Source organism: Histoplasma capsulatum, genomic scaffold (assembly GCF_000149585.1).
Source record: "Histoplasma capsulatum NAm1 scaffold_1 genomic scaffold, whole genome shotgun sequence".
In the NCBI taxonomy this organism is placed as follows: domain Eukaryota; kingdom Fungi; phylum Ascomycota; class Eurotiomycetes; order Onygenales; family Ajellomycetaceae; genus Histoplasma; species Histoplasma mississippiense.
The window spans coordinates 6705619-6727166 of NW_001813982.1; the positions used below are offsets into that span (position 1 = coordinate 6705619).

The following is a 21548-nucleotide window of genomic DNA, read 5'->3' on the forward strand; positions in this document are numbered from 1 at the left end:
TTCATTGCTTCCATTTCTTCTCTCTTCATTCAGTAATTCTCTCTTGTTGGTCGCGGTAAGTTTGTGATGATTTCCGACCAATGTCCCAGTGGCTGCACAGCATTATGCCAGATAGATTTGTTCACTGACCTGTGATGTCCAGCACAATAAAGTAGTCGACTTCACATACACGGTTAAGACTTCTCAAGGAACAGATAGTTGCCATCTTAGAAGAGCTAAAACCACGTCAGTTGAAGGTGGTTCTTGAAATGGGTAGATAGATGTAGTCAAGTTGAATGTAAAATCTGTACACTTCACTGCGGCCATGCGGTTACTTTATGTAATACGCCTTTGGAATGACTTTGAAGCCTATACCACCATGTATAGGACCAGTTAGATCTCCGTACGAAGAATGGAAGGGAAATGAGAAATAAATGTGCAATTATATCACTACTTGCACATTTAATGGCTTTTATACGAATAACGGTAGAGTAGTCTGGTTTAAGCCATAGCTGGTGAGGAAATAATCCATATTCTCAAAAATGTTGTTTTGGGATTGGAATTCTCGCCGGCCGATAGAAGGATAGAAAAAAGTGATACAAACATAAGTCATAAACATCATATTAAAAATTGTTCACTAAACATGGTGAGGCTGGCCGTGCACCAAAGACATAACATATTGACTTGATGTAATTCAGGGAATAATAATGCAGAAACAGGGGGAAGGAGAGGTAATCATAAGGATGCGAGCTCCTCCGACAGTAATCGGATGGGCTGAATGTCGCACGGAAAAAAAGAGAACGGCCTTGATAAGTTCATGAATGTGCTGACAAGTATTCCCGGAACCGAATCGATCAAAAACTCAGGGTAATGACAAAATTCACATATATTGGGGAAGTGGCCAGCAAAGAAATCGAAAGGTGAAGTTGGAATCAGAGTTGTGCAGGGGCTGAAACGCATCAACGGTTTTTCCGTCCAGTGGGGGAGCTGTGATAAGCTTATAAACTTAAAAATCACCGCAAACTCTTGGTCATGCTGGCAGAGGAACCACCGTTTCTTGTGATGATTGAAAATAAACAGCTTGCTGAAGTTAACTGTTTGAGAATAGATAACTAAGAAAATTTCCGGTTGTTTAATGACCTTCGTTACAAATATCTGTTGCAATCGTGTTGTGAAGGGGGTGTTGTAAATTTTTAGCGTAGCCAGTAACCTTAACTACATCTCCTGTCGAAACCGCATGCCTTCAGATTCCACATTTTGCTCTCGAAGTAGAAGTTCATTAGCGTCACGCAGTGACCAGGTGGCTGGGTGATATATTCTCCCAACTGTATATTGAACTGCGACGCAAGGCAGCTGGATATGCTGGCAAAGGTCTAGGCAAGAGCAGTACAGATGCATCAAAGTTATTCGCAGATGATGTAGATTTCAAAAGTTCAATGAAGAAAAAATAATTATTCATAGGGCTATCACAAATTAATTATCATCTTCTAACATAGAGAGCAATCTAGACACCAGAACATGAGAAGGATGTAGAAGATGGAAGAGCGACAAAAGTAGCATTTAATCAAGTTATTGCTATTTTGTCAAAGGCCACAAATAAGCGTCTAAGAGATATATATGTCATAATTAGCGTAATCCAGTTGCGTCCCGCTGGTTGTGAGGCGAAGTTTGGCACACAGAGGTCGTAGGGGAGAAAATACGCCATAATCACGGTACAACGACCTGAAAATAGTTGTGCTGCGCGGATGGAGTGAAAGTGAACGCGTACGCATTTGGTGGATCAAGTTGGGTCAACCTGCAAAATACATAATGGCGATATACATTAATATGAGAGACTGTATGTTGAAAGGCATTTGCGGATGTGGATATGAATATAGCGTACATACCACACAATTTGGGCCGGTCACCAATAGTCGCCAGTTATCTACCTCACATGTTCCCCAATTCTGCTTCCGTTTCTCTTTTCACCTGCTCCAAGCTTGCAGTCCTGATCTTGCGATCCACCACCAGTGACGAACCATTCAAGGGCTGAAATCTGCCATCTGGTAACCTTTTCTTGACGCAAAAACTGATTCCAACCTTGCCAACCTCCTTAAGTCAACAAAGCTATCACTACTGATATTGGCTCGCCTGCCCTCCGGTTTGTAGAAGCGAAACTCGAGTCAATGGAATACCATCTTTCGGTGAGGGAGGTCACATAGCCAGCGCCGTCCTTGGTCTCAGTGTTGCAAGTTATCCCCACGTCTTTGAACGGGTTTTCATTTGTCGTGGTTCCTGAACAAGTGACTCGCAGAACAAATCCAACTGAACCAGGTAACCAGACGATGTTATTGTCCGGGCCATTATATTTCGACAGGCTCAATGAATAAGTCGGCGCCGTTGGAAGTTTGCGGCTTGGCACGAAAATGCCAGTTTCAACTTGTATGGTATGCAGGGCTTGGTTGCGAATCGAAATATGCAGGCGAGCAAGAGAGAGGTAAGGAGAAAAAAGCTGGGGTAAATGTTTGAAGCTGAAGTCGCTCTTTTACTTCGAAGTGGAAGTGGTAGATTGGAATAGGAGATGAGTTGAAGCTGGGAGTTCAATGAGCAACAAAAAGTGAAGCATTCATGGGAAGGGAATTGAGCTTTATATCCGCATCTCCGTTCCTAACAACATATTAAGCCTGGGTGGCTCCGTAGGATGCATAGAGATACTAAATTCATTCAAATTGGGGTGTATTGAAGTATTAGTCGAAAGAGTGTGAATAACCCGTCATTAATCCCAAGAACTAATGTTAAGCCTCAGACGTTTGCACACAAACAAAGTGGGGTTTGTTTCCTTGATAGGAGCCATTCTGCCATTCTGCGATACACACTCGTTGAAGGAAATTTCGCGAATATCCACTTCATAAGCTGGTCGAGTGGATTGTAAATATCACGCAGCTTCTGGTAGGCAATATATTAGCAAAGGAAACATAGAAACATCCAGAACGCAGGGAAAAGAAACAGCGATGTCCATATCTTTGAGGATAAACTTTAAAGGACATCGGGAGAAGCAATCGGCATAGAAGTAGCTGGTAGCAATTTATTAAGAGCAAAATAGATGTTGATTGGACAACTATATATTTCTCAACACATAGGGTCCGCAAGTGGGTGCTTGATAAGAATATTTACTTCCTCGGCATGCCTCCTTCAACATTTTGATAAATTCAATGTGAAAGTCAAGCGCTGTTTGTAGTGATATATCTTGACAAAGGCATAGGCGTCACCCATCCTTTCTCTTGAGGAACTCAAGATAGGACAAAGCCGTAGAGCGGGAGTTAATAACGTGGGGTGATGTATTTGGTTGACTCTACCAGCTGCTGGCGTATATCTCGATGTTTGTAGACCATCTCATAAAATATACTGTAGAAGTCGAACGTACACTATCTAAGTATCAATGTATGCCACCAAATTAATAGACGGACCATCATTTGTCGTCCGCGGTATGTAGGTAAGAAGATTGCTGATGGTTGGGAGACATAACAGGAGCTTGAAATGTTGACGGGGATAAGTTCGGGAGGACCCCAAGGTCGGTGTGCTGGAATGTAATCTCGCGTGCCCAGAGGATCTGCCGCTATCATCAAGTAATTACTCTCCAAGTTCTATCTCTTTGATTGTGGTATTTCCGCGTGAAAGCAGGATAAGAAGGTAATCAGTATTCTGGGGTAAATACATTCCCCGGAATAATATGTTCAGAAGTCGGTTATGCCAGGACAGACATCTTTCGGGTATGCAAATTGCCCTTAGTGTTTTTGCCATCCAGATAAGCTAGAAGTTTCTCAAAAGATCATGAGAATGCGGTGATGTGACGGAAAAATGCGTGGAACAGCTAAGCAGATAAAAAGCTGTGCGGCTATTAGCCGTGTTCAAGGTCAGTTTCTGGCAGTGAGTTTCACATTTCTTTGTCCTTTAAATAAGGTTCAGGAAGCGTGATTTTCTCCCTTTCCACAACCATGAAGTTTGCGTTCTGTACGTCCATTTATTTTGAAAGGCAATTCGAATATAATAGAATATCCATGTTTTCGATCGTTGTGCATCAGACGCTTGTTTAACCTTGGAGGAGGTTATGCGTTTGGTGCTTTCCTTGAGTTGTTTTGGTGATCTAGCGCTTCACAGGCTAGACAATATTGGGGGTAAGGGAATTACCCCGAATCCTATGGGTTGTCGCTGTCGTAATGGGCGGGACAGCACTTGATCAGGAGGTAGTCAGATCAACAGTTTGTTTCGGTTCAATTTCTTGTGCTGCAGCCAGGGAACATTTCCCAAAGTTGTAAACGTGAAGTTTAGAGTATTCCCTATGCCCGTCGCAAAATGCGCCCATGCACGTGTTTCCTGCTACATCAACAGGGAATTTCTGATACCTCATTCAGGATAACACGAATACGAGGCGAGGTGTGGAAGGCTCGCCAAGAAATTAAAACGAGGCCTGGATAACTATTGCGAAAATCGATGCTTCCATAATCAATAAAATTGATTCGGAGCAGACTTCCCTTACGTACTAGTATTCAAATTCGATATTGAACACGAGCTAATAGTCCGTGTTGTCCCTGACTTTGAGAGTTAGGTCAGTCCTAACCAGGTCTAGCACAGTATCACTGTTTCTCCATTCGCCTTTCCATTCTAATTATCGTACTGTCTCTCGATCAATCTCTATTTCATGCTACAAGATTAACCTCAACAATAGCTCTCATTGCTGTAGTTTTATTATGGGCATTCTGCCGGTCTTGCGATATCAAGTGCCACCGCAGCACTCTTAAACTCACATGTTAGGAATGGAAAGGAAAGGAAAAATGTGGCCGTGCAGTACTAGTACGAATCTTATGACGGCTATAGGTGAGTAGGCTCTGTCTGACGAAGAAGTGTGATAATAGCTATGAATTTAATAGGTTTGCGTCTGGTTGTGTGGAAGTCATGAGTTCTGAGGAGAGGATTAGATACAGTCATTGGGCTAACTCCAACGCCAATTAGGGAGCCGTATACCTTCCCGTTGGCGTCTTCCTTGTTGTCAATATATGCGAAATCTGAACGATATCGTCCTCACAATATCGAAATGATCTATATATTGCCCACGTTAGGCCATTCTCTCATAAGAAACGGTCTGCAATGAAAATCGTGAGCGGCATCGACATCTTGAACGTTCGGATGTTCACCCGCCATCTTTCCTGATTCAGCGGCAATAGCGCATATTGAAGGTGGATACTACGGCTACCCTAGATCACGTGCTCCCCAATCTTATTTAGTTGTTGCTCGGCTAGTTAGTTTTAATACAAAACAACGTTCATTCTATGACATATTGCCTGTATTGCCTGTATTGCCTGTGTCATCTTAGTCATCCATCGTCGTAACTCGTTAAAAACTCCTAGTTACCCGGAGCAACATCCGAAGCATTATACGCAGGAGTTATCACCCATCGCCCATCGCCCACTGCGCACCTACGCTTACCTTGCCTCTCCTTCACTGCCTGTCCCAGTGCTTCGCCTTGCGTTTGTCGCTTCAGTGTGTTGTGGGGTTTTTACTTAGCCCTTTCGCCGTAGAGCAGGTTATTAGTTTGGTAGGTCACAACTTTTCCCCGCCAGTTCTTCATGTTCGTCTTTGCATTATTTTTGTCCCACGGATTTGCGCATCTATTTGTTTAAGCCGCAGCTACTATAGATGAAAAAGGACTGGTTGGAGACGTTTTGGTAGAAGGAGCGAATTTCCCGCAATAGCACAATCGGGTCATGAGGTTTGGAAAATGTCCTCTATATCGCATTTTCGCGGAGTCCGGATGCGCTTCGTTTCCCATTCATCAAATGCTGTGATCTACTGGCCATTGAATTCATAGGCTCTCTTCCACAAGCACTCAATGGGCGCTGGGAACACTCTTACATTTCGCAGTCTGCCATGGACATCTCTGGATTTTCGTACCCTTCTCTATCGTGGATACTCCAGCAGAGATTAGTAAAGGACGTGGCACTGACTATCATGTGTAACAGCCGACCAATACTTCCTTTGCAATCTTTGACCAGCCCTATTGGCCCCGTATTCTATCAAGCCGCCTTGATTTCCAATCCTCCTATACCTATATCTCGGGTACGCAGCATGGACGTTAAAGAAATAGAATTCAAGTCTAAGGCATTGACGAAGGCTGCGACATCCGGAGAAACCCCAGCAACATTGATATCATTGCTTAGGGAGCTACAAAAAGGTGTGCGGCCGACAGAGGACCTCCTGCGCTCCACAAAAATCGGTATCATTGTCAACAAGCTCAAACAGCATAAGTCACCCGACGTTGCTCGTTTGTCTAGTGAAATCGTCTCGAAATGGCGTAGCGAAGTCAACAAACAAAAGGTCACTGTAGGTGGTTCACCAGCCGCAAGCCAGAGATCCAGCGATTCACCCAAGCAGACTCCCAACGGCACTGCGTCACCGGCATCAACGGGCGCTGCAGCGACAGATAGACTGGCCAAATCTACGGTTCCCCCAGACAAGCGCAGTTGGAAAACAGATCAGCTTACTATCACGCACACCCAAAATAAATCTCGCGATAGCTGCATCGGACTGATTTACGATGGTCTTTGCTTACATTCCACCGAGCCGCCGCGCGTCGTTCTCCAAAAGGCCATCCAAGTCGAATCAGCCGCCTACAATGCCTTCGGCCCAGAAACGAAGGAACAATATCGCACCAAGATGCGCAGTCTGTTCCAGAACTTGAAAAATAAATCCAACCCGGACCTCCGTGTGCGCGTGCTCTCCAACGAAATCACGCCAGACAAGTTTGTTCGCATGACGCATGACGAACTCAAATCTGACGCACAACGTGAAGAAGAACGCAGGATCCACAAGGAAAATATGGATAAAGCTATGGTTGCGAAGGCGGAACGGAGTATCAGTACAAGCTTGCAGTGCGGCAAGTGCGGACAGAAGAAGGTCACGTATACGGAAGCGCAAACGAGGAGTGCAGATGAGCCTATGACATTGTTTTGCACATGCGTTGTGTGTGGGAAGTCATGGCGTCAATAAGATGAAACCTCTTCTTGATTGGACACTTGGTTTTGGGCCAATCGCGCGTCCATTCCGCTCTACATTATTTATTTTTATTCTTGTGTTCTTTCTTCTTCCCGTTGTATTTATTTCCCCATTATTTCCCCTATCCTTCTACTTTTCCAACTTTGCTGCTATTACTCATCCAGGGGTGGCATTCAGTTTGCGTCTTCCACTTTCCTGTTCGCTATTAAAAGGATCTTGTGTTCATTTCCTTTCAGCACTTCTTTAAACGGGGTTGTCATGGTGAAGGATTTTTATTCTTGTACTATTTGGCGTTTCTTATTTATTAAACGGGCTGCTGATGAAAACACATCATATGTTTCCTTTTCTATTTTCTACCACCTTAAGTTTCCTTTGTGTTTTATTATGTTTCCATGATTTCTCTGGGGTGAATTCTTTCTAGTTATTTTCTCTACTTTTTGCCAGCTTTAGGATTTTTTTCTTCTTATTTTTTTTATTTTTATTTTTTTATTTTTTTTTTTAAAATTTTCATTTTTGTTCTCGTTACCTTCCTAGGTTCTCACCGTCGGACCTGCAATACGGACGCACTTAAGGAGGATAAGCATGGCTTTTTGCTGTTCTTGTCTGATAATAGAGTGGGATAATTTATGTGTTTCCTACTCGCTTACATTGCATTGTCGCTGGCCTGACCGACCTTGGTTCTGGGAAGTCATGCCTCTGGGGAATAAACCAAGCAAGAAGCCTCCCAGAGAGGCGTCTCTTGTTTGTGAGTGGGAGGGGGAGTAATAATAAGAATTTGTAATTCGTTTTTCGAATAATTGAGCAATTCCTACTCTATTTCTTTTTTAAAAAAACATTTTTTTTCTAGGTACATGATCAATCACAAACACAACCAAACGAACCAACTTGACCCAACCCTTCTGCCCAACATTGGGACACATCTCGGAGACTGATTTACGGTCCATTATCCATCAACTTCCCCTCCCCTCTTCCACTCCAAATGTATCCGGAAAGAACCCCGGCGGCGGCCAAATATCTGCGATCGACGGTGGTCGCATTATCGAGTTACGGAGCGGTTGCTTTCCCGTGCCCTCCCAATTTTCGTTCTCCTCTCTCGGATCACGGAGCTCCTTGGCATTGCCCTCTATGGAGCTGTCATCATTTTGTTGAGGAGGAGCGCATCTTCCCAGGCTTTTTCGTCGTCTGTGTCGACGATGAGGTGTTGGTGGGGACTCCTGCCGCTGTGAGTGAAGGTTATGAACGCCTTCTTGTCAGAAGTGGAGGTTTCGCTATTGCTTGGAGATGGGAGGTCATGGAAAATGGAGTCTATATCATTAGAGGCTGGGCCAGAAAGGGGAAAAGCTGGTTTGTGATTGAGGAACAGGGTTGGCGTGCTTTTTTGTTGTCCGTGTGTATGGCCATCGTTTACGGGCTCGGGATGGTGATTAGTCCTTTTTGGGTTGGCTTTGAACGCATGAGACATGTACGGGGATGGGGAAAGGCATATTTTTGCTCTTGCTCTTGCTCTTGCTCTTGGAAATCTCGGTGTTGTTGTTTGGATCTGCTGCATAGTAACACTGGGAGCTCCCAAATCTATCCAGATGTTATCAGAGGCCTGTGGTGAAGAGAGAAGGAAAGGTTCGCTACTGTTTCTGTAATCAGAGCCGCTAAAGTGTTCCACGGGTGTCTTTGGAACTAAAGGGAAGAACACATCCTCTTCGTTCACTGCTTGTACAGAGTCCGTGTCGTCCTGTGGAGGAGGCGCTAGCGAGTCGAGAATGCGATACACGTTCTCATTAGACGGACGCGAGAATTGCGTATATAGTGAAGCACTGCTTCTGCCTGAGGAGCCTGGATCCAGTAACGGAGAATGAAGAAAATGTCCATCCGACGTAAGCTGCTTCATATTCGCAACTAAAGAGGAATAAACTGGCCAGACTCCCCCCGCAAGCGATATTTGACTCGCAACTGACTCGAACCAGGAAGTATCCAGCTGACGTGATGGGTTTTGCAATCGTGCAGCGTCGGTGATTGTTCTTAAAGCAAATTCGAAAATCGGGGGAAGAAAGGCGTGGCTGAAATTTTCTGACTGCGAAGTCAAGAAAGACAATGTTATATCCATTATCTGACGAAGCGAATAAAGAAACCGTTGTCCATGAGGTAATAGACAGGTAGGAAGCCTAATCAGCGTTGCCGTCTGGGTCAAAGCAGAAAGTTCTGATGTGGCAGTAATGGTGGGCGTTCGCCCAAGAACACCTTGGTGCTAACATCAGACAACCGACACTGTTGCGGAAGCTTTTCTTCCCAGTGCTGAAGGCTCGTGAGGAAATATTCGTGCGCTATAGGAGCACTATCGTAGAGCATATGAGAGTTTCGAAAGCTCTATTAGCCGGTTAAAAGTACTGCAAGACCGGAGCGGTCCACGAGGGCAAGGATTTCCTCCATGAAGCTTGCAGAGAAGGAAGACATCCACCCAAGGGCTCCACTCTTCCAGTCCGTCTTCTTCCAATAAATCGACACCCTGTATGCTATGAGATCGCAAGCGTGGACACCTAGAGAGCCGAGCAGATAACAGAGTGTCGAGGAGAAAACATCCAAGAAATGTTTCTTCATGTTTGGTGTGGCTAGGGCGCTGTGTTTCTTTTGATCGAGCTCCAAGACCCAAATCGAAAATGCTTGCCGCCTGTCCACAAAGGTCCCATGCAGCTGTCCAATCTCCGAATCCAATATTTACAAGCGTTAATAGTAGGATAGCCTGAACATGACCAATTTCAAACTTCCCTTTCTCATCCGGTATCAGGCTTCTCGCAACTGCATAGAACTCTTTTGCTTCCTTCTGGGGGTTTTTCGTCAGGCCCATGGAATTGGAATCAGCTCCCGACGGAATCTGGGTAGCAGTATAACTTATAATTGCCCAAAGAACAGCATGATTTCCTGATCCAGTGAGATTTCTTTCCATTTGGAAAGACGGGCTTGAGTATTGGTAGGAGGCTTTGAGAACCACATGTTTTGCTAGAATCGGAAACCAGCTGTGCGTATATGCAGAGTACATATTGAGCAGGTGAGATGTTTGGGTAGGAAGTTCCATGCGAGCGTCACTTTTTGCAGCCTGGCTCATACAAGAAAGGTGAATTCTTTTCTCGTCCGTGCCAGGGGACAAGGGCGACGTGTATCGACTTCGAGTCAAAGCCCATGGAGAGAATTCACCAATTCCGGAGTCCGAGAAGTCGACAAGTTGAGGATCGGAAACAATGTTAGATACCGAATCTCCAAGTTCGATACCTCCCCCATCTTCTTCAGAACATGATGATCCAAAAGTGGCTGATCCTGGGCTCGACAATAATTCCTCAACATTCGCATACAATTCACTCGATTTCCATGTCCCGTGTAAGCTCTCTGACGCCCCTTCATTGTTCCATAATGCGACAAGCTTTTTTCTCCGAGGGGATTCTCCTTCTTTGAATCCCAACATTTCAAGTACTGCCCCCTCCAGGCCTTCAATATTGGACATTGATAAGGCCCAAAGCTTTTCCAGGCCACGGACGTAACCCTCTGGAAGACCCCTTTTCTTGGGGCTGGGGTCGAAGGAGCAATCATGGCCGCATTCTCGACATGCCAGACAGGCGGGGCGTAGTCCGTCACAACGATACTTCTTGCCTCGACATCGATCGCAGGCCTTCGATACTCGTTTGCGTTTGTTACCGGCATGTCGCGGTTCATGATCCATATGATCGAGCATTTTCCAGCCGGTTGCTTGTTTCTCAAATATGGGATATAGGAGATTGCATGTGCAATCAAACATCAAAATTGGAATTAGCGAGAAAAGAAGAAAGCAAAAACAAGAACTTCGCATCCAGCGCAGTGGTATTTGAGGCCTGGCTCCTGCTTAGCAAGTTACCCAGGCGGGCCTTATGATTACTCGTAACCTTGCTCTCCAACCACTTACCGTCTATGCTCCGGTGGCTTAGAAATTGCGAGAAATTGTCCATACCTTAAAGTGAGAGACAAGCTTTCGGGGAGATATCGACCTTGAAGCAGCATCATTGGGTTGGATACAGATTCGACGAAAAAAAAGGCCGGTTTTGGGACACGTCAGGTGTTGATATCGCCATTCTGGCTTGCGGCGTTTGGGTTCAAGCGGATGAATATGACCCCACGGCTAGCAGACTCGGCTGATGAAAGGCAAGCTACAACAATATGGTACGAAGGACAGGATTTTTCTTGCTTGTGGAGATTTCCAGCCAGTAAAATAATTGCGGGTTAACTCGCAGCCTGTGCTCAGTGAACCCTGTTGGAGGAGAATCGTTGGGGACTTGTCCTCCTCTCAAATCTCAAATCTTCTCAATTTCCTTTCCACCCAGCCTACGTATAGGAAACTGATAGTTATCCCGTGTTGTCATGAGGCAAATCATACAGGCCGAGCTCATTGTCACTGCAACCAGCCATGTGGACATTGCGAGCAAGGGAATACGGGAAATATTATCAAAAACAAGATCCAAATCCACAGGCTTTGATACTCGTACGTGAGCAACAAACTCCGTGCTCAAGCTCGCCCCGCCATTGCCGCAGTCCAGCCCACTGTCTTCGTTCGTGCACTGGAAAGGGATATCCATCCTTGTGACCAAAAATACGGTGTCTGGGCTGTTTCAAGCCGAAAACTTCAAGCCCAGTTCCAGGAACGGATTCGGCTGGTGGTAGACAAGTGCACCAGCAAGAATTATTTAGCGCAGAGAGGAGACTGTGCAGATATCTATCGATCAGCCAATGCCCAGCATCTTCGGAAGGACCTGAGCTTGCCAGATATTTTGTAGCCGAAAACGTTCTTTTTAACGCTCCGTAGCCAACTCCTTTCTCGCGGGTTATGTAGAATCGTACCAGACATGAGCGGCTTCCATGAAGATAGAACGAACCATGGAAGGTTTTACATCTCCGAAAGTTTATTTTCTAGTATCGACATAGTATTTTAGTCCCTTCATTGCAGCCTGAGATAATCCCCAATTCGGGAATCTATCCTTAGCAAGCGGCGGCTTATCAGACTAGCGGATTTCCCAGACCCTGCCAGCCAGCCAGCAAACCACAGGGAGAAAACAACACCTCAATGTTCAACCTACCTCTCCCTGTGCCTCTTCTTCTCTCCTCCCTTCCTCTAACACCTCTCAGAACCATGCATCCTTCTTCTTGAAATCGCCCTTTTGGATATCCAGACCGGTTGCTATACCGCTACTTCCACCGTCTTTCTTTGCCTGCCATGTATATCCCCGACCAGCCTCAAAATGACACCTTCGCCTGGGCAACGACTACCTCCGCATGTGAACAGCGAGGATGCCCCATATCAGATGCTGCAGGCATGAAAAAGAGAAAGCGAGATTCAACCAATTGGGATAACCAGGTCAATGCTAGTATGGGCAGTTGGTGGGTTTAGCATTTCCTTCAGCCTCTATCTTGTCCATCTATTTTTTTTTCCCTCGGCAACCAACGCTAACAATTTGGATCTCCCTACTCCCTATATCAAGCACCGCTTTCATCCCGGGCAACGCTCAGCATGTCGACGATAAATTTAGAAATGGATGCAGTCAGCTCTTGGGGGAATCGTCGTCAGGTTCAATAACTTCCAAATTTGTGCCCTGGCCCATCCCTGAACGGAGAACGCATCAATTCCGACCCTGCCTGCAACCGACGGCAATAAAACGGCGGCGTTTGATACAGCAACAGCAAAACCAGCAATCACAACAGGAATGGAGTACCATTCCAATAAGCATGTATGCAGGCCAGAAGCCGCAGCATCTCTACTCCACTGATCCCGGGAGCAGCCTGCCCTCACCCCCGACCATACCAAAGTCACCATCCTCTTCACTCCATAAATCGAAACCCAATACGCATCACAATAACGGCCCTTCGACATCGTCCTCACAGAACAAACCGTCATCCAACATTACTCTATTCCCCTGCCACATCTGCCATCGTCGCCCCACTACACGTTCCACCCTTGACGCCTATGCCGACTGCGACCTCTGTGCCGAGCGGACCTGTTACATCTGTCTACGAGAGTGTATGGCTGTCGATTGCAGCTACGCTCGCTCCCCTCCGAGCCCCTATTCAGGCCGAGGCAAGGAGAATAATAACAGCAATACTAGTAATACTATCAATGAGAATGACTGTCGAGGCAAAGGGTCCTGTTGGCGGGGCAAGACTGCGCTGCCAATTTCAAGGCCAGGACGTGGAGGGGAAGAAGAGAATGGCCCCAGGACGGGACGGAAGGTGTGTTCGTGGTGTGCAGTTGAGAGCGTCGTCGACGGTGGCGCGGAGGTTGTGAGGTGTTTTGCTTGTGTAGCCGGATGGTGACCTCGCGCTGGTTAATACGTTGCGTTTTGGTGGGCGTTTTGGAATGGATTGGACAGACATATGTTGTATGGGTATATATATATATTGTCTAAGTATGCTTATGGCTGACTTGTTTTTTGTCTGCCATATGCGAGAGATTGTGGGAGGGATGTTTAAATGCATGGATACCCCAATCTCTTTCATTTTCTTTAAACCTCTTCTCTCCGTTTCTTGTTTTAAAACACGTTGCTGCTATCGCTATCTTCTGGGCGACTTTGAGAGTGGCATACATTTTCTTCTTTTGTTTTTGTTTTATTTTTAATTCTTTTTTCTTTTTTATTTTTTTTTGTTTCTTTTCTTTTCTTGACAGATTGATTGAGGATCACGGAACAGAACATATTTTTAGTTTAGAAAATTCGTATGGGTTATTTACGTTGAGAAACCCCCTCTCAATCTTAGCTAGCGAACGGATATATATACAACAATAGTGTTTAGTTTTTGTATTCCATTATATTTAGGACATTGTTTTGGGTATTTACCCTTCCTGCCGTATACGAGTCGGACGCGTTTTTGTTGTTTAGCTAAAATCTCAGAAAGGGGGCCCTATCATCATGGTTCTTCTAGTGATTAATTAAGTAAATAAATAGATAACAAACAATGTCATTATTCATCTGCAGAGTCTCTAGAATATAAAACGGTATGTAAATAATGGAAATTGAGATAAACTTCTCAATTGGATGAGGCGTTCTGGACCAAGGAAAGTAGCATAACTATCAGAACCCGAATTGAATCTGTAAACTGACCAAGCGAATGGAATTTCTTCCTAAGGGATTCGTACTTCCGACTGAATATACCTGGGAGCCAATGCAGTTTTAATATGGACTAAAACGAGTTATATGCCACGAGGCAGAAATTGATGAAATAAGCGGTGCAAAAGCAAGGACATTGAATCCCAAGCGGAAAACAAAAATAAATACATAAAAAGAGACACAAACGGAAGGGGAAAATAGAGAACTATACAACGTTGCATAAAAGGGGGAAAGGAACGTACGCTACCCCCATTTACCTCCCAAACCTCATCTCTGCCCTCGCATACCTCCACAGCCCTTTAAGAAACTTTTGATACTCTACCGCCTCCCCACCCCCAGTAATCAAGCTGCCCTTATCTCCCGTACAATAGATCTCCGTCAGCCGCAACTGCCACGGCGGATACCCATCCAGACGCACAAACGGGCCAAACACCATCAACAAATCTGGATCAGACTTCATCAACACAGCCGTCGCGGCGTCCGCAGGCAACGACCGCGGCGAATCTGACACGGCAGTGCTGGACCCCGTGCCAGCTGAGGATGCGATGCTATTGCGTTCATCGAATAGCGGATCTCCAGGAGTGCCCCCCAGCGGCGGTGTAGGCGGGGACGTCAACTCGCTAATCTCAGCGTCGATGAGTTTCGGGCTTATATCTTGCGGTGACAGGTTACCATGCTGGGCCATCTCGGTCAGGGTCTTTGTGAGGTCGACTAGTGTCTCGCGCCCGTCTGTGGCGGAGAGGAGGAGGACGGTGAAGAGCGCGGGATTTGCTTTTGAGGAGGGTGGGCAGAGAGTTGGAGAGTAGAGGGCGTGGTGTGGGGCGAAGAGGCGGAGGGTTGGTTGGTGGGAAGGAGGCCCGTAGTACGTTGATAGTTTGCTTATGATTATTTTGTGAAGGGTTGGGATGTAGGATTTTAGGATGCCTGCATTGTACATAAGTTAGTTTTGGTTTATTTTAATTTTATTTTAATTTAATTTTGATGAAGTGTAAAAGGAGTTAGTGGTACGTAATATACCTGTCTTCTCATATATACTCAACATAGGTATACCAGCGCACGAGCTCCAGGCTACCAACTCCGCCACCTCGTCCATAATCACATCCAGCGCATCCTCATCCTTCCCCAGCATCAACACGACGCTCAGATGCTGCGGTAGCTGGCTCAGGCCACGGACATCTTTCTGTATGAGCTCGGGAGTGCGGTGATGGTAGTAAAGAATGGCCAGGATTCGATCAATGATGGCATGATAGCCTTGACGGAGCCGGATGTAGATGCTGAAAACAACGTGGATTAGAAAATAGGTGAGGTAGTGTAATGTCGACTTGAGGAATTCTCGGATAGGTTTCCTCCTCTGCTTCTGCTTTTTCTTCCCATGCCTGCTGCGGGCCGAACGGATGGTAGATGGATCTGGAAGGTAGGGTTTGAGGAGGGCTTCACGCTCGGCCGGAGTGAGCTTTGAGGTATCGACTCGCGAGTTCCGTATACGCGGGTCTGTGGGGAGAGCCATGAGATGGGGTGCGAATCGACGGGCAGCAGATGCGATCTGGCAAATATCTCTACATGGATCAACTCCAGCGATTTAGAGGTTGAAGGGTGGTTGCAGAAAAGAAATAATGAAACCAAGAGAATTACTATTCAAGGTCAGGATCCCATGGGTCCAAATATATAACGTCCTCAGATCAGAAGATATTAGCAGTGAGATTGGAGCAAAACGGTGATATCAAGCGCAAAATCTGCTATGAGGATGGGGCTGTGACGATAGGACGTTTGCGTCATTCCTCGGCTGAGCATCTGCGAGATCTGGCGAATACTAGTGGTATTTATATTTGTTATTGAGTTGCTTCTCGCGAGAGCAAAAGTGAAATAAAGCCCTGTTGCATATCCTGGTTATTTTGTTTGCTTTCCATGACCAAAAAATATTCAAAGAAGAAACTCTAAAAAAATAGAGGGTGTGGCAGTAGCAGCCTAGCGCGGACCGATATTCCAACTGCGACGCCTTGCTAGCTGTAACAACCACTTGAACTCCAACTCCAACTACTCCGTACACTCCAGCAACTATTATATTTCAGTACATCCTTCAGCAATGACTTACTACCAACGGACATATTTACGCTGACTACTCGAATATGACTAAATTACTTATATTTCCTCACGCCCTCCAATAATCGCGGCCCAACTAGGCTATCATAGGCTATCAACATGCCAGATACGGCCTCCTTAAATTCGCAAAGCGCACGCTCCACTGCCACTAGATCCATCTTCAACAAAGGCCCTACCTTCACTCTCGAAGCCTTCTCTAACCGCGACTTCATTGTCAAAGATTTCATCGAGTCCCTTTCAGACTCTGTCATCCCGGCCTCCCAGCGCCGGTCAGGCGGACCTAGCAGCAATCAACCCTTCGACCCGAAACCCCTTATTCGTACCTTTGAACATGCCCAGCGTCGTATGGTCGAGTTGTCTGGCGACCTGGAGCTACGGGAAAATGAACTGTCCGCCGCTGTGAGAAGGGCAGAGGCCCAGCATGCGCAAAATGTTACTTCGCTTGGCTTCAAATTAAGCCAGACCATCGAGTCGTTTCAGAAGTTGGATACATCCCTGAATGGGCCAGGCGGAGGAGGCGGTGGCAATATTGCTGTTGAAACAGGAAAGAAGCTAGAGGATCTCGATCGTCAGAGACGGAGGGCCTTGGATGCCCATTTCCTTATCGAATGTTGGGATGAAGTTAGCAACCGTGGGGAATTATCCCTCTTGGAAAATTTGAGACGATCAGGAAGCGGTGAGGGAAAGGTTAGGTGTGCGCATATTGCAAGACAGCTGCTCAGAATAAGCAGGAGATTGGATCCCAAAAGCTGGAGTGAGGAAAATGGCAGTGTCGGGATGAATGGAACATCAATGAACGCCTCCTCTCCTGCGAAGCGCATAAATACAAGGGAGATTATAGAAAAGTTCTCAGAGACATTGGAGAAAGATCTGCTGAAGCAGTTTGATGACTTCTATCGGAAAGCGAATTTTGATGGGATGCGGGACTGTGCAGCTGTGTTATACGATTTCAATGGCGGCGCCAGCGTGGTTGGATTATTCGTTAATCAGCACCAGTTCTTTATTGACCGCAGCCAGCTCATTACCGAGGAGATTGGAAGAGATGCGGAAACGTGGGAAATGCTGGCTGACCCTGACGCTGACCCACCAGTTGTTGAGCATAGCCTTCAGTCTCTGGTGGACGAGGTCAAGGTTGTGGTTCAGGAGGAGTCTACAATTATTAAACGCGCGTTTCCGTATTACGAGCAGGTTCTCGAGAAGTTTTTGCAGAGGATTTTCCAACAATCCATACAGCAGCGACTAGAAATGGTATTAGATAAGGCTAATAGTGTGTCGTCGTTAGCGTTCTTGAGGTCTCTCCAAACCGCCCGGAGTTATATCAGCAGCTTGATCGATGATATGAAGTCCCATGGCCTAACAGAACACCCCGAAACCATATCTGTCAAGACTGCCATTATCCTGGATCAGCAACTGGAAGACCTTTTCGTTCCCTATTTTGGAAGCTCATCCTACATCGAAAGAGAAAAGAAAAATTTGGAGGAGCTTTACACGTCACTCATGTTTAAATTTACAACTTTCCATAGTCGCAGGAAGAAATCCACAACGACATTCATGTCGTCTCTGGCGAAATCTGGCAGCGAACTCATTCACTCTGCCAGAGATGCCTATGTCAGTCGACTAGATTCCTCTGACTTCACCCCCACTCAGAAACGAATGCTGCTGCGTGTTGCTGGCCTGAAAGACAATTCAGATTTACACAAACAAAATGAAATTGAGCTTACGGAAGAAGATGGCCGCTTGAACCCCGCTTTTGCGAAGCGAATGTTGAAATGGCTTGCAGAAGGGGTTGGACGAGATCTGGAATTGGCCGTCAGCAGCGAAACGCCGAAGGATGTTTCCGCGCTTCTGAACATGCTTCTGTCTATGATGGGGGAAGGATATGTCGAGGTTGCGCTCGATGGGGCACTCGAGTCTGCGTCAAGCCAGGAATCCACAAAGACAGAACCCGACTTCTTATATTTAGGCAGCTTACGTCCTGCGATTAGTATCACACATCTCATGATGACATGTATTAACACCGTGCTTATTCCATTAGCAGCCGGAAACATTACTATCAGGAGAGATATGGAGAAAAAGGCGGCTCTAGCAGTGAACCAGATCGAGGATAAAATCAATTCTATCGAGCAGAAAACTGTAGACGTGACGTTGTCCTGGGTGTCACGACTTCTTTCTGGCCAGCGAAAGAACGATTTCCGCCCTAAAGAAAATGTCACAGATGGCGACCCGGCATGGTTGGAAATGCTGCAGACACCCGTAAGTTTATTTCTCGTGACACAACCCCTACCTGATAAAGAAATTTTGACATTAGGATCCATTTCTGACACCATTCCAGACTTGCGCCGCTATTTCCACCTTTCTCAACCGCCTACATACCACAATTCTCACTTCTCTCTCCTCGAGCGGCTCCAACATCAAAACTTTCCTCACAGAAATCGCCCTGGGTGTCCGCACCTTGCTTCTCGAGCATTTCAAGCGCTTCCCCGTTAACGGCCCCGGCGGCCTTATGGTCACCAAGGATATGACCTGCTACGTAGACTTACTGCGATCATGGGATATTGATGAAGCTGTTAAGGGCGTTGGTGGGGCGCTCGATGTTCTGCTAGAAGTTGGCAGTTTGTTCGTCGTTGGGCCTGAAGCGTTGCGAGAGCGGGTTCGGGCAGGAGCTACGAGAACTACTGGTCGGGGTGGTGCTGGCCCCGGAACAAGCAGGACAGGCGGATCCGGAAGCACGGCACAAGCCACAGCAGGATCAGGGTTGACCGTTGAGGAAGTCAGAGCCTATGTCATGAGAAGAGAAGATTCGGGGAGTGTAGGGATGCAGATTGTTTTCAATGCGTTGTGAGCATGGTTCAGTTTTGAAAAAGGTTGTTTTGGAGTGGCTCCTTTCTCTTTTTCCCTCTATATACTTTGATTCCCAATTTTCTTTTCCATCGCTTCACTTCAGTTTATAGTGAGTCGTTTAGGTGTTTCATTCCTTCATGTCCGGATCTCCCCGGTCGCTCTTCCATAGATTGGGAGTACGGAGAATATTGTATATAGTACTTGGATAGAATAAGGAATCGCCGTCGACCGGAAAACAAACTCCTTCAGCTGGCAAAAAGAGAGGTTGGACTTTAGAGGTGATTCCCACTATGTGCACGGGCCGTATACTCAGGACTCCGTCTGCCAATTGTAAGGTTACAAGAGCATACGGAGAAAAGGGGGGGAAGACATTGGAAAAATTTTGCTGCATAGCCAGCCACCTTACACCTCAGCCCAAAAGATCAAAAAACATTTCGACACTTAGTTGGTACGATCAAACCCCGTCCAGACATATGCCTTCAATTCGTGTCTCACTTAGGTTACCAGCGAGCCAAGCGTATATCTAGACAGGTGAAAGGGGTGTTGTATAATCAGTCGCTTTCACGAGGGTACACATAGCTGGTCAAGCTTATATTAATTCTATTTTCTTCTTAATGATCTTGGTAGTTTGTTATTGAAGCTTTCTCCCCCTTTCGTTTCATCGTTTCCAGGACTTTTTTCTCGACCTTGAGCTTCATAAGCCTCAAATACGCCCCAGATAAATGGAGCTTGCCTTCTGATTCAAAGACGATTACCTGCTGCAGCACATATTTCGCGGCTTTGGGTTTGCCAAGCCGAAAGCCTCTCGCCATTACGCAGTCGGCGACCAGCAGTAGCCTTCACACAAATGGACCAACTCTTCGGAACTAGGTCCTCTGGTATTCAATCCGAAAATTCCTGTTCGGTAAATTTCGAGCTATGAGAGGGTGAAATATCTCCCCATACGAAAAGACATTACGGCGCTATTTTTTTGGTGAATGAATATCACTTGAAAGATGCTGCGGCTGGTTGTTATCTCGGGCATCAAATGGTGTGCTAAAATGCTGGATAGCAAAACAGGTATGACTAAAATCTATTGGGCTTTTACCTTGGATATTCAGCATGGCTTGATATTATAGCAACTGAAATACCCATATTCGCCTCAATATCTCCTGATATTCGCGATGTTCCTCTCCTTGCATGCGAGCCTTTGAAGACCCAAAGGCGGAAACCGGGAGGAAAATGATATTTCACCCTGATGATGTAGCATCCATGGACACACCGCATTTGATACCTCTTCCGCAGGTAGTACATCCTTGCTTGGATCGACAAAAATACGGCTGTTGATTGCAAATGACCAGCGAGTATCTGCGGCAGCCTATATATCGAGACAAAGCTCAGCCAATCATTGGGAGGTCTGGAACTCTGGCAGTTCAATTGCAGATCCCTTGCACCGCAACACGTACTGCACCATAAAGTCGAGTTCGAACGCAGCGTTTTGTCAGGGCATTGGGACGAATGAATGTTCACCAGACATATATCCTGGATTTGTGCTCGTATTGTCCCAAGCAGTTGCCCCCTCGCAGAACAACGAGCCAAGTAGCTTCTCAAGATAACTAGGGCCCAGGTGTCCCTCGCTGATCCGATGGGGCTGACGGGCCAACACATAGAAATCTTCCTGCTTTGCCTCAGTAAGGGTTGGTTGCGACAATCCTAGCAAGGGAATATCGACCCAAATTTGAGACACCAACAAGTCAAGCTTTTCAAAGTTGACTCCCGGACAACATACCTTGACAATACCTCGACGAATCAAAGGCACGGCTTTTTCAGCTTTATCGAATTAACATTGCTTGGGGAGTGGATTTACAGAGGTCAACGATAAGGGATATTTATGGAATACTTCTGATCAATTTAATGCGCGCTTTAAAGGGATCACAATCCCCTAGACTTGACAGATATCGGGGGAAGTTTTTATCCACACAGTTCTTGAAGCTGTCTAGGAGTGGGTAAAACGTAAATCGATAGCTCCGGCTTATGTATGTTTTCAGTTTGTTTCCTCAGATCTTCCTCGTGTTGGCAAGGAACGTTGTCCAGTGGAAGTCGCACCTGCAACAAAATGCCAAGAGATCCACTGGCCTACTCGAGGGCATTTTGACTCGTTGAAAATGAATCACCACGAATGGGCGTTTACTATCGACCCGATACTGAGTAATATATTTCCCAAAGCGATGTTGCCTATTTCATAGGCCAGGTGTCACCAGAATCCTGATCCCAGGCCTGCGTCGGTGCCACCCGTCACAAGGACATTGGGAAAACTGGTTGTTAAGTCAGCATGAATAATAATGCGACTTTGTTGTAACCACAACACTGCCCTGAACCTGAGTCCTCCGGGTCGTGATAATCTCGTATTCTGTAGGATTAGACCCTCTCATCTTTTCCCGGATCTTCCCCCGACTTCCACCGCAGGAAGGCAAGGAGGAGGAACAGGACAGACAGGAGCAAAGACACCGT

At 46.2% G+C, this 21548-nt stretch overlaps 5 protein-coding genes across 5 annotated transcripts; 2 read left to right on the plus strand and 3 right to left on the minus strand.

The window, feature by feature from the left end:
• Positions 1 to 5883: 5883 nt before the first annotated feature.
• On the plus strand, positions 5884 to 7217 carry HCAG_01901 (predicted protein; the record flags this gene model as incomplete). The annotated part of the gene is made up of 2 exons (XM_001544804.1): positions 5884 to 6975; positions 7173 to 7217. 2 exons carry the CDS (start codon positions 5884 to 5886, stop codon positions 7215 to 7217), a joined length of 1137 nt encoding a protein of 378 aa, XP_001544854.1.
• Positions 7218 to 7958: 741 nt separating this feature from the next.
• Positions 7959 to 8893, minus strand: HCAG_01902 (predicted protein; the record flags this gene model as incomplete). The annotated part of the gene is made up of 2 exons (XM_001544805.1): positions 7959 to 8228; positions 8417 to 8893. 2 exons carry the CDS (start codon positions 8891 to 8893, stop codon positions 7959 to 7961), a joined length of 747 nt encoding a protein of 248 aa, XP_001544855.1.
• Positions 8894 to 9337: 444 nt separating this feature from the next.
• HCAG_01903 (predicted protein) lies at positions 9338 to 10726 on the minus strand (the record flags this gene model as incomplete). Its single annotated transcript, XM_001544806.1, has 1 exon — positions 9338 to 10726. One exon carries the CDS (start codon positions 10724 to 10726, stop codon positions 9338 to 9340), a length of 1389 nt encoding a protein of 462 aa, XP_001544856.1.
• A 3644-nt stretch (positions 10727 to 14370) lies between these two features.
• On the minus strand, positions 14371 to 15624 carry HCAG_01904 (conserved hypothetical protein; the record flags this gene model as incomplete). Its single annotated transcript, XM_001544807.1, has 2 exons — positions 14371 to 15041; positions 15135 to 15624. The coding sequence occupies 2 exons, from the start codon at positions 15622 to 15624 to the stop codon at positions 14371 to 14373; spliced, it is 1161 nt and encodes a 386-aa protein (XP_001544857.1).
• A 692-nt stretch (positions 15625 to 16316) lies between these two features.
• HCAG_01905 (conserved hypothetical protein) lies at positions 16317 to 19059 on the plus strand (the record flags this gene model as incomplete). The annotated part of the gene is made up of 2 exons (XM_001544808.1): positions 16317 to 18470; positions 18550 to 19059. The coding sequence occupies 2 exons, from the start codon at positions 16317 to 16319 to the stop codon at positions 19057 to 19059; spliced, it is 2664 nt and encodes an 887-aa protein (XP_001544858.1).
• Between the last annotated feature and the right edge of the window lie 2489 nt (positions 19060 to 21548).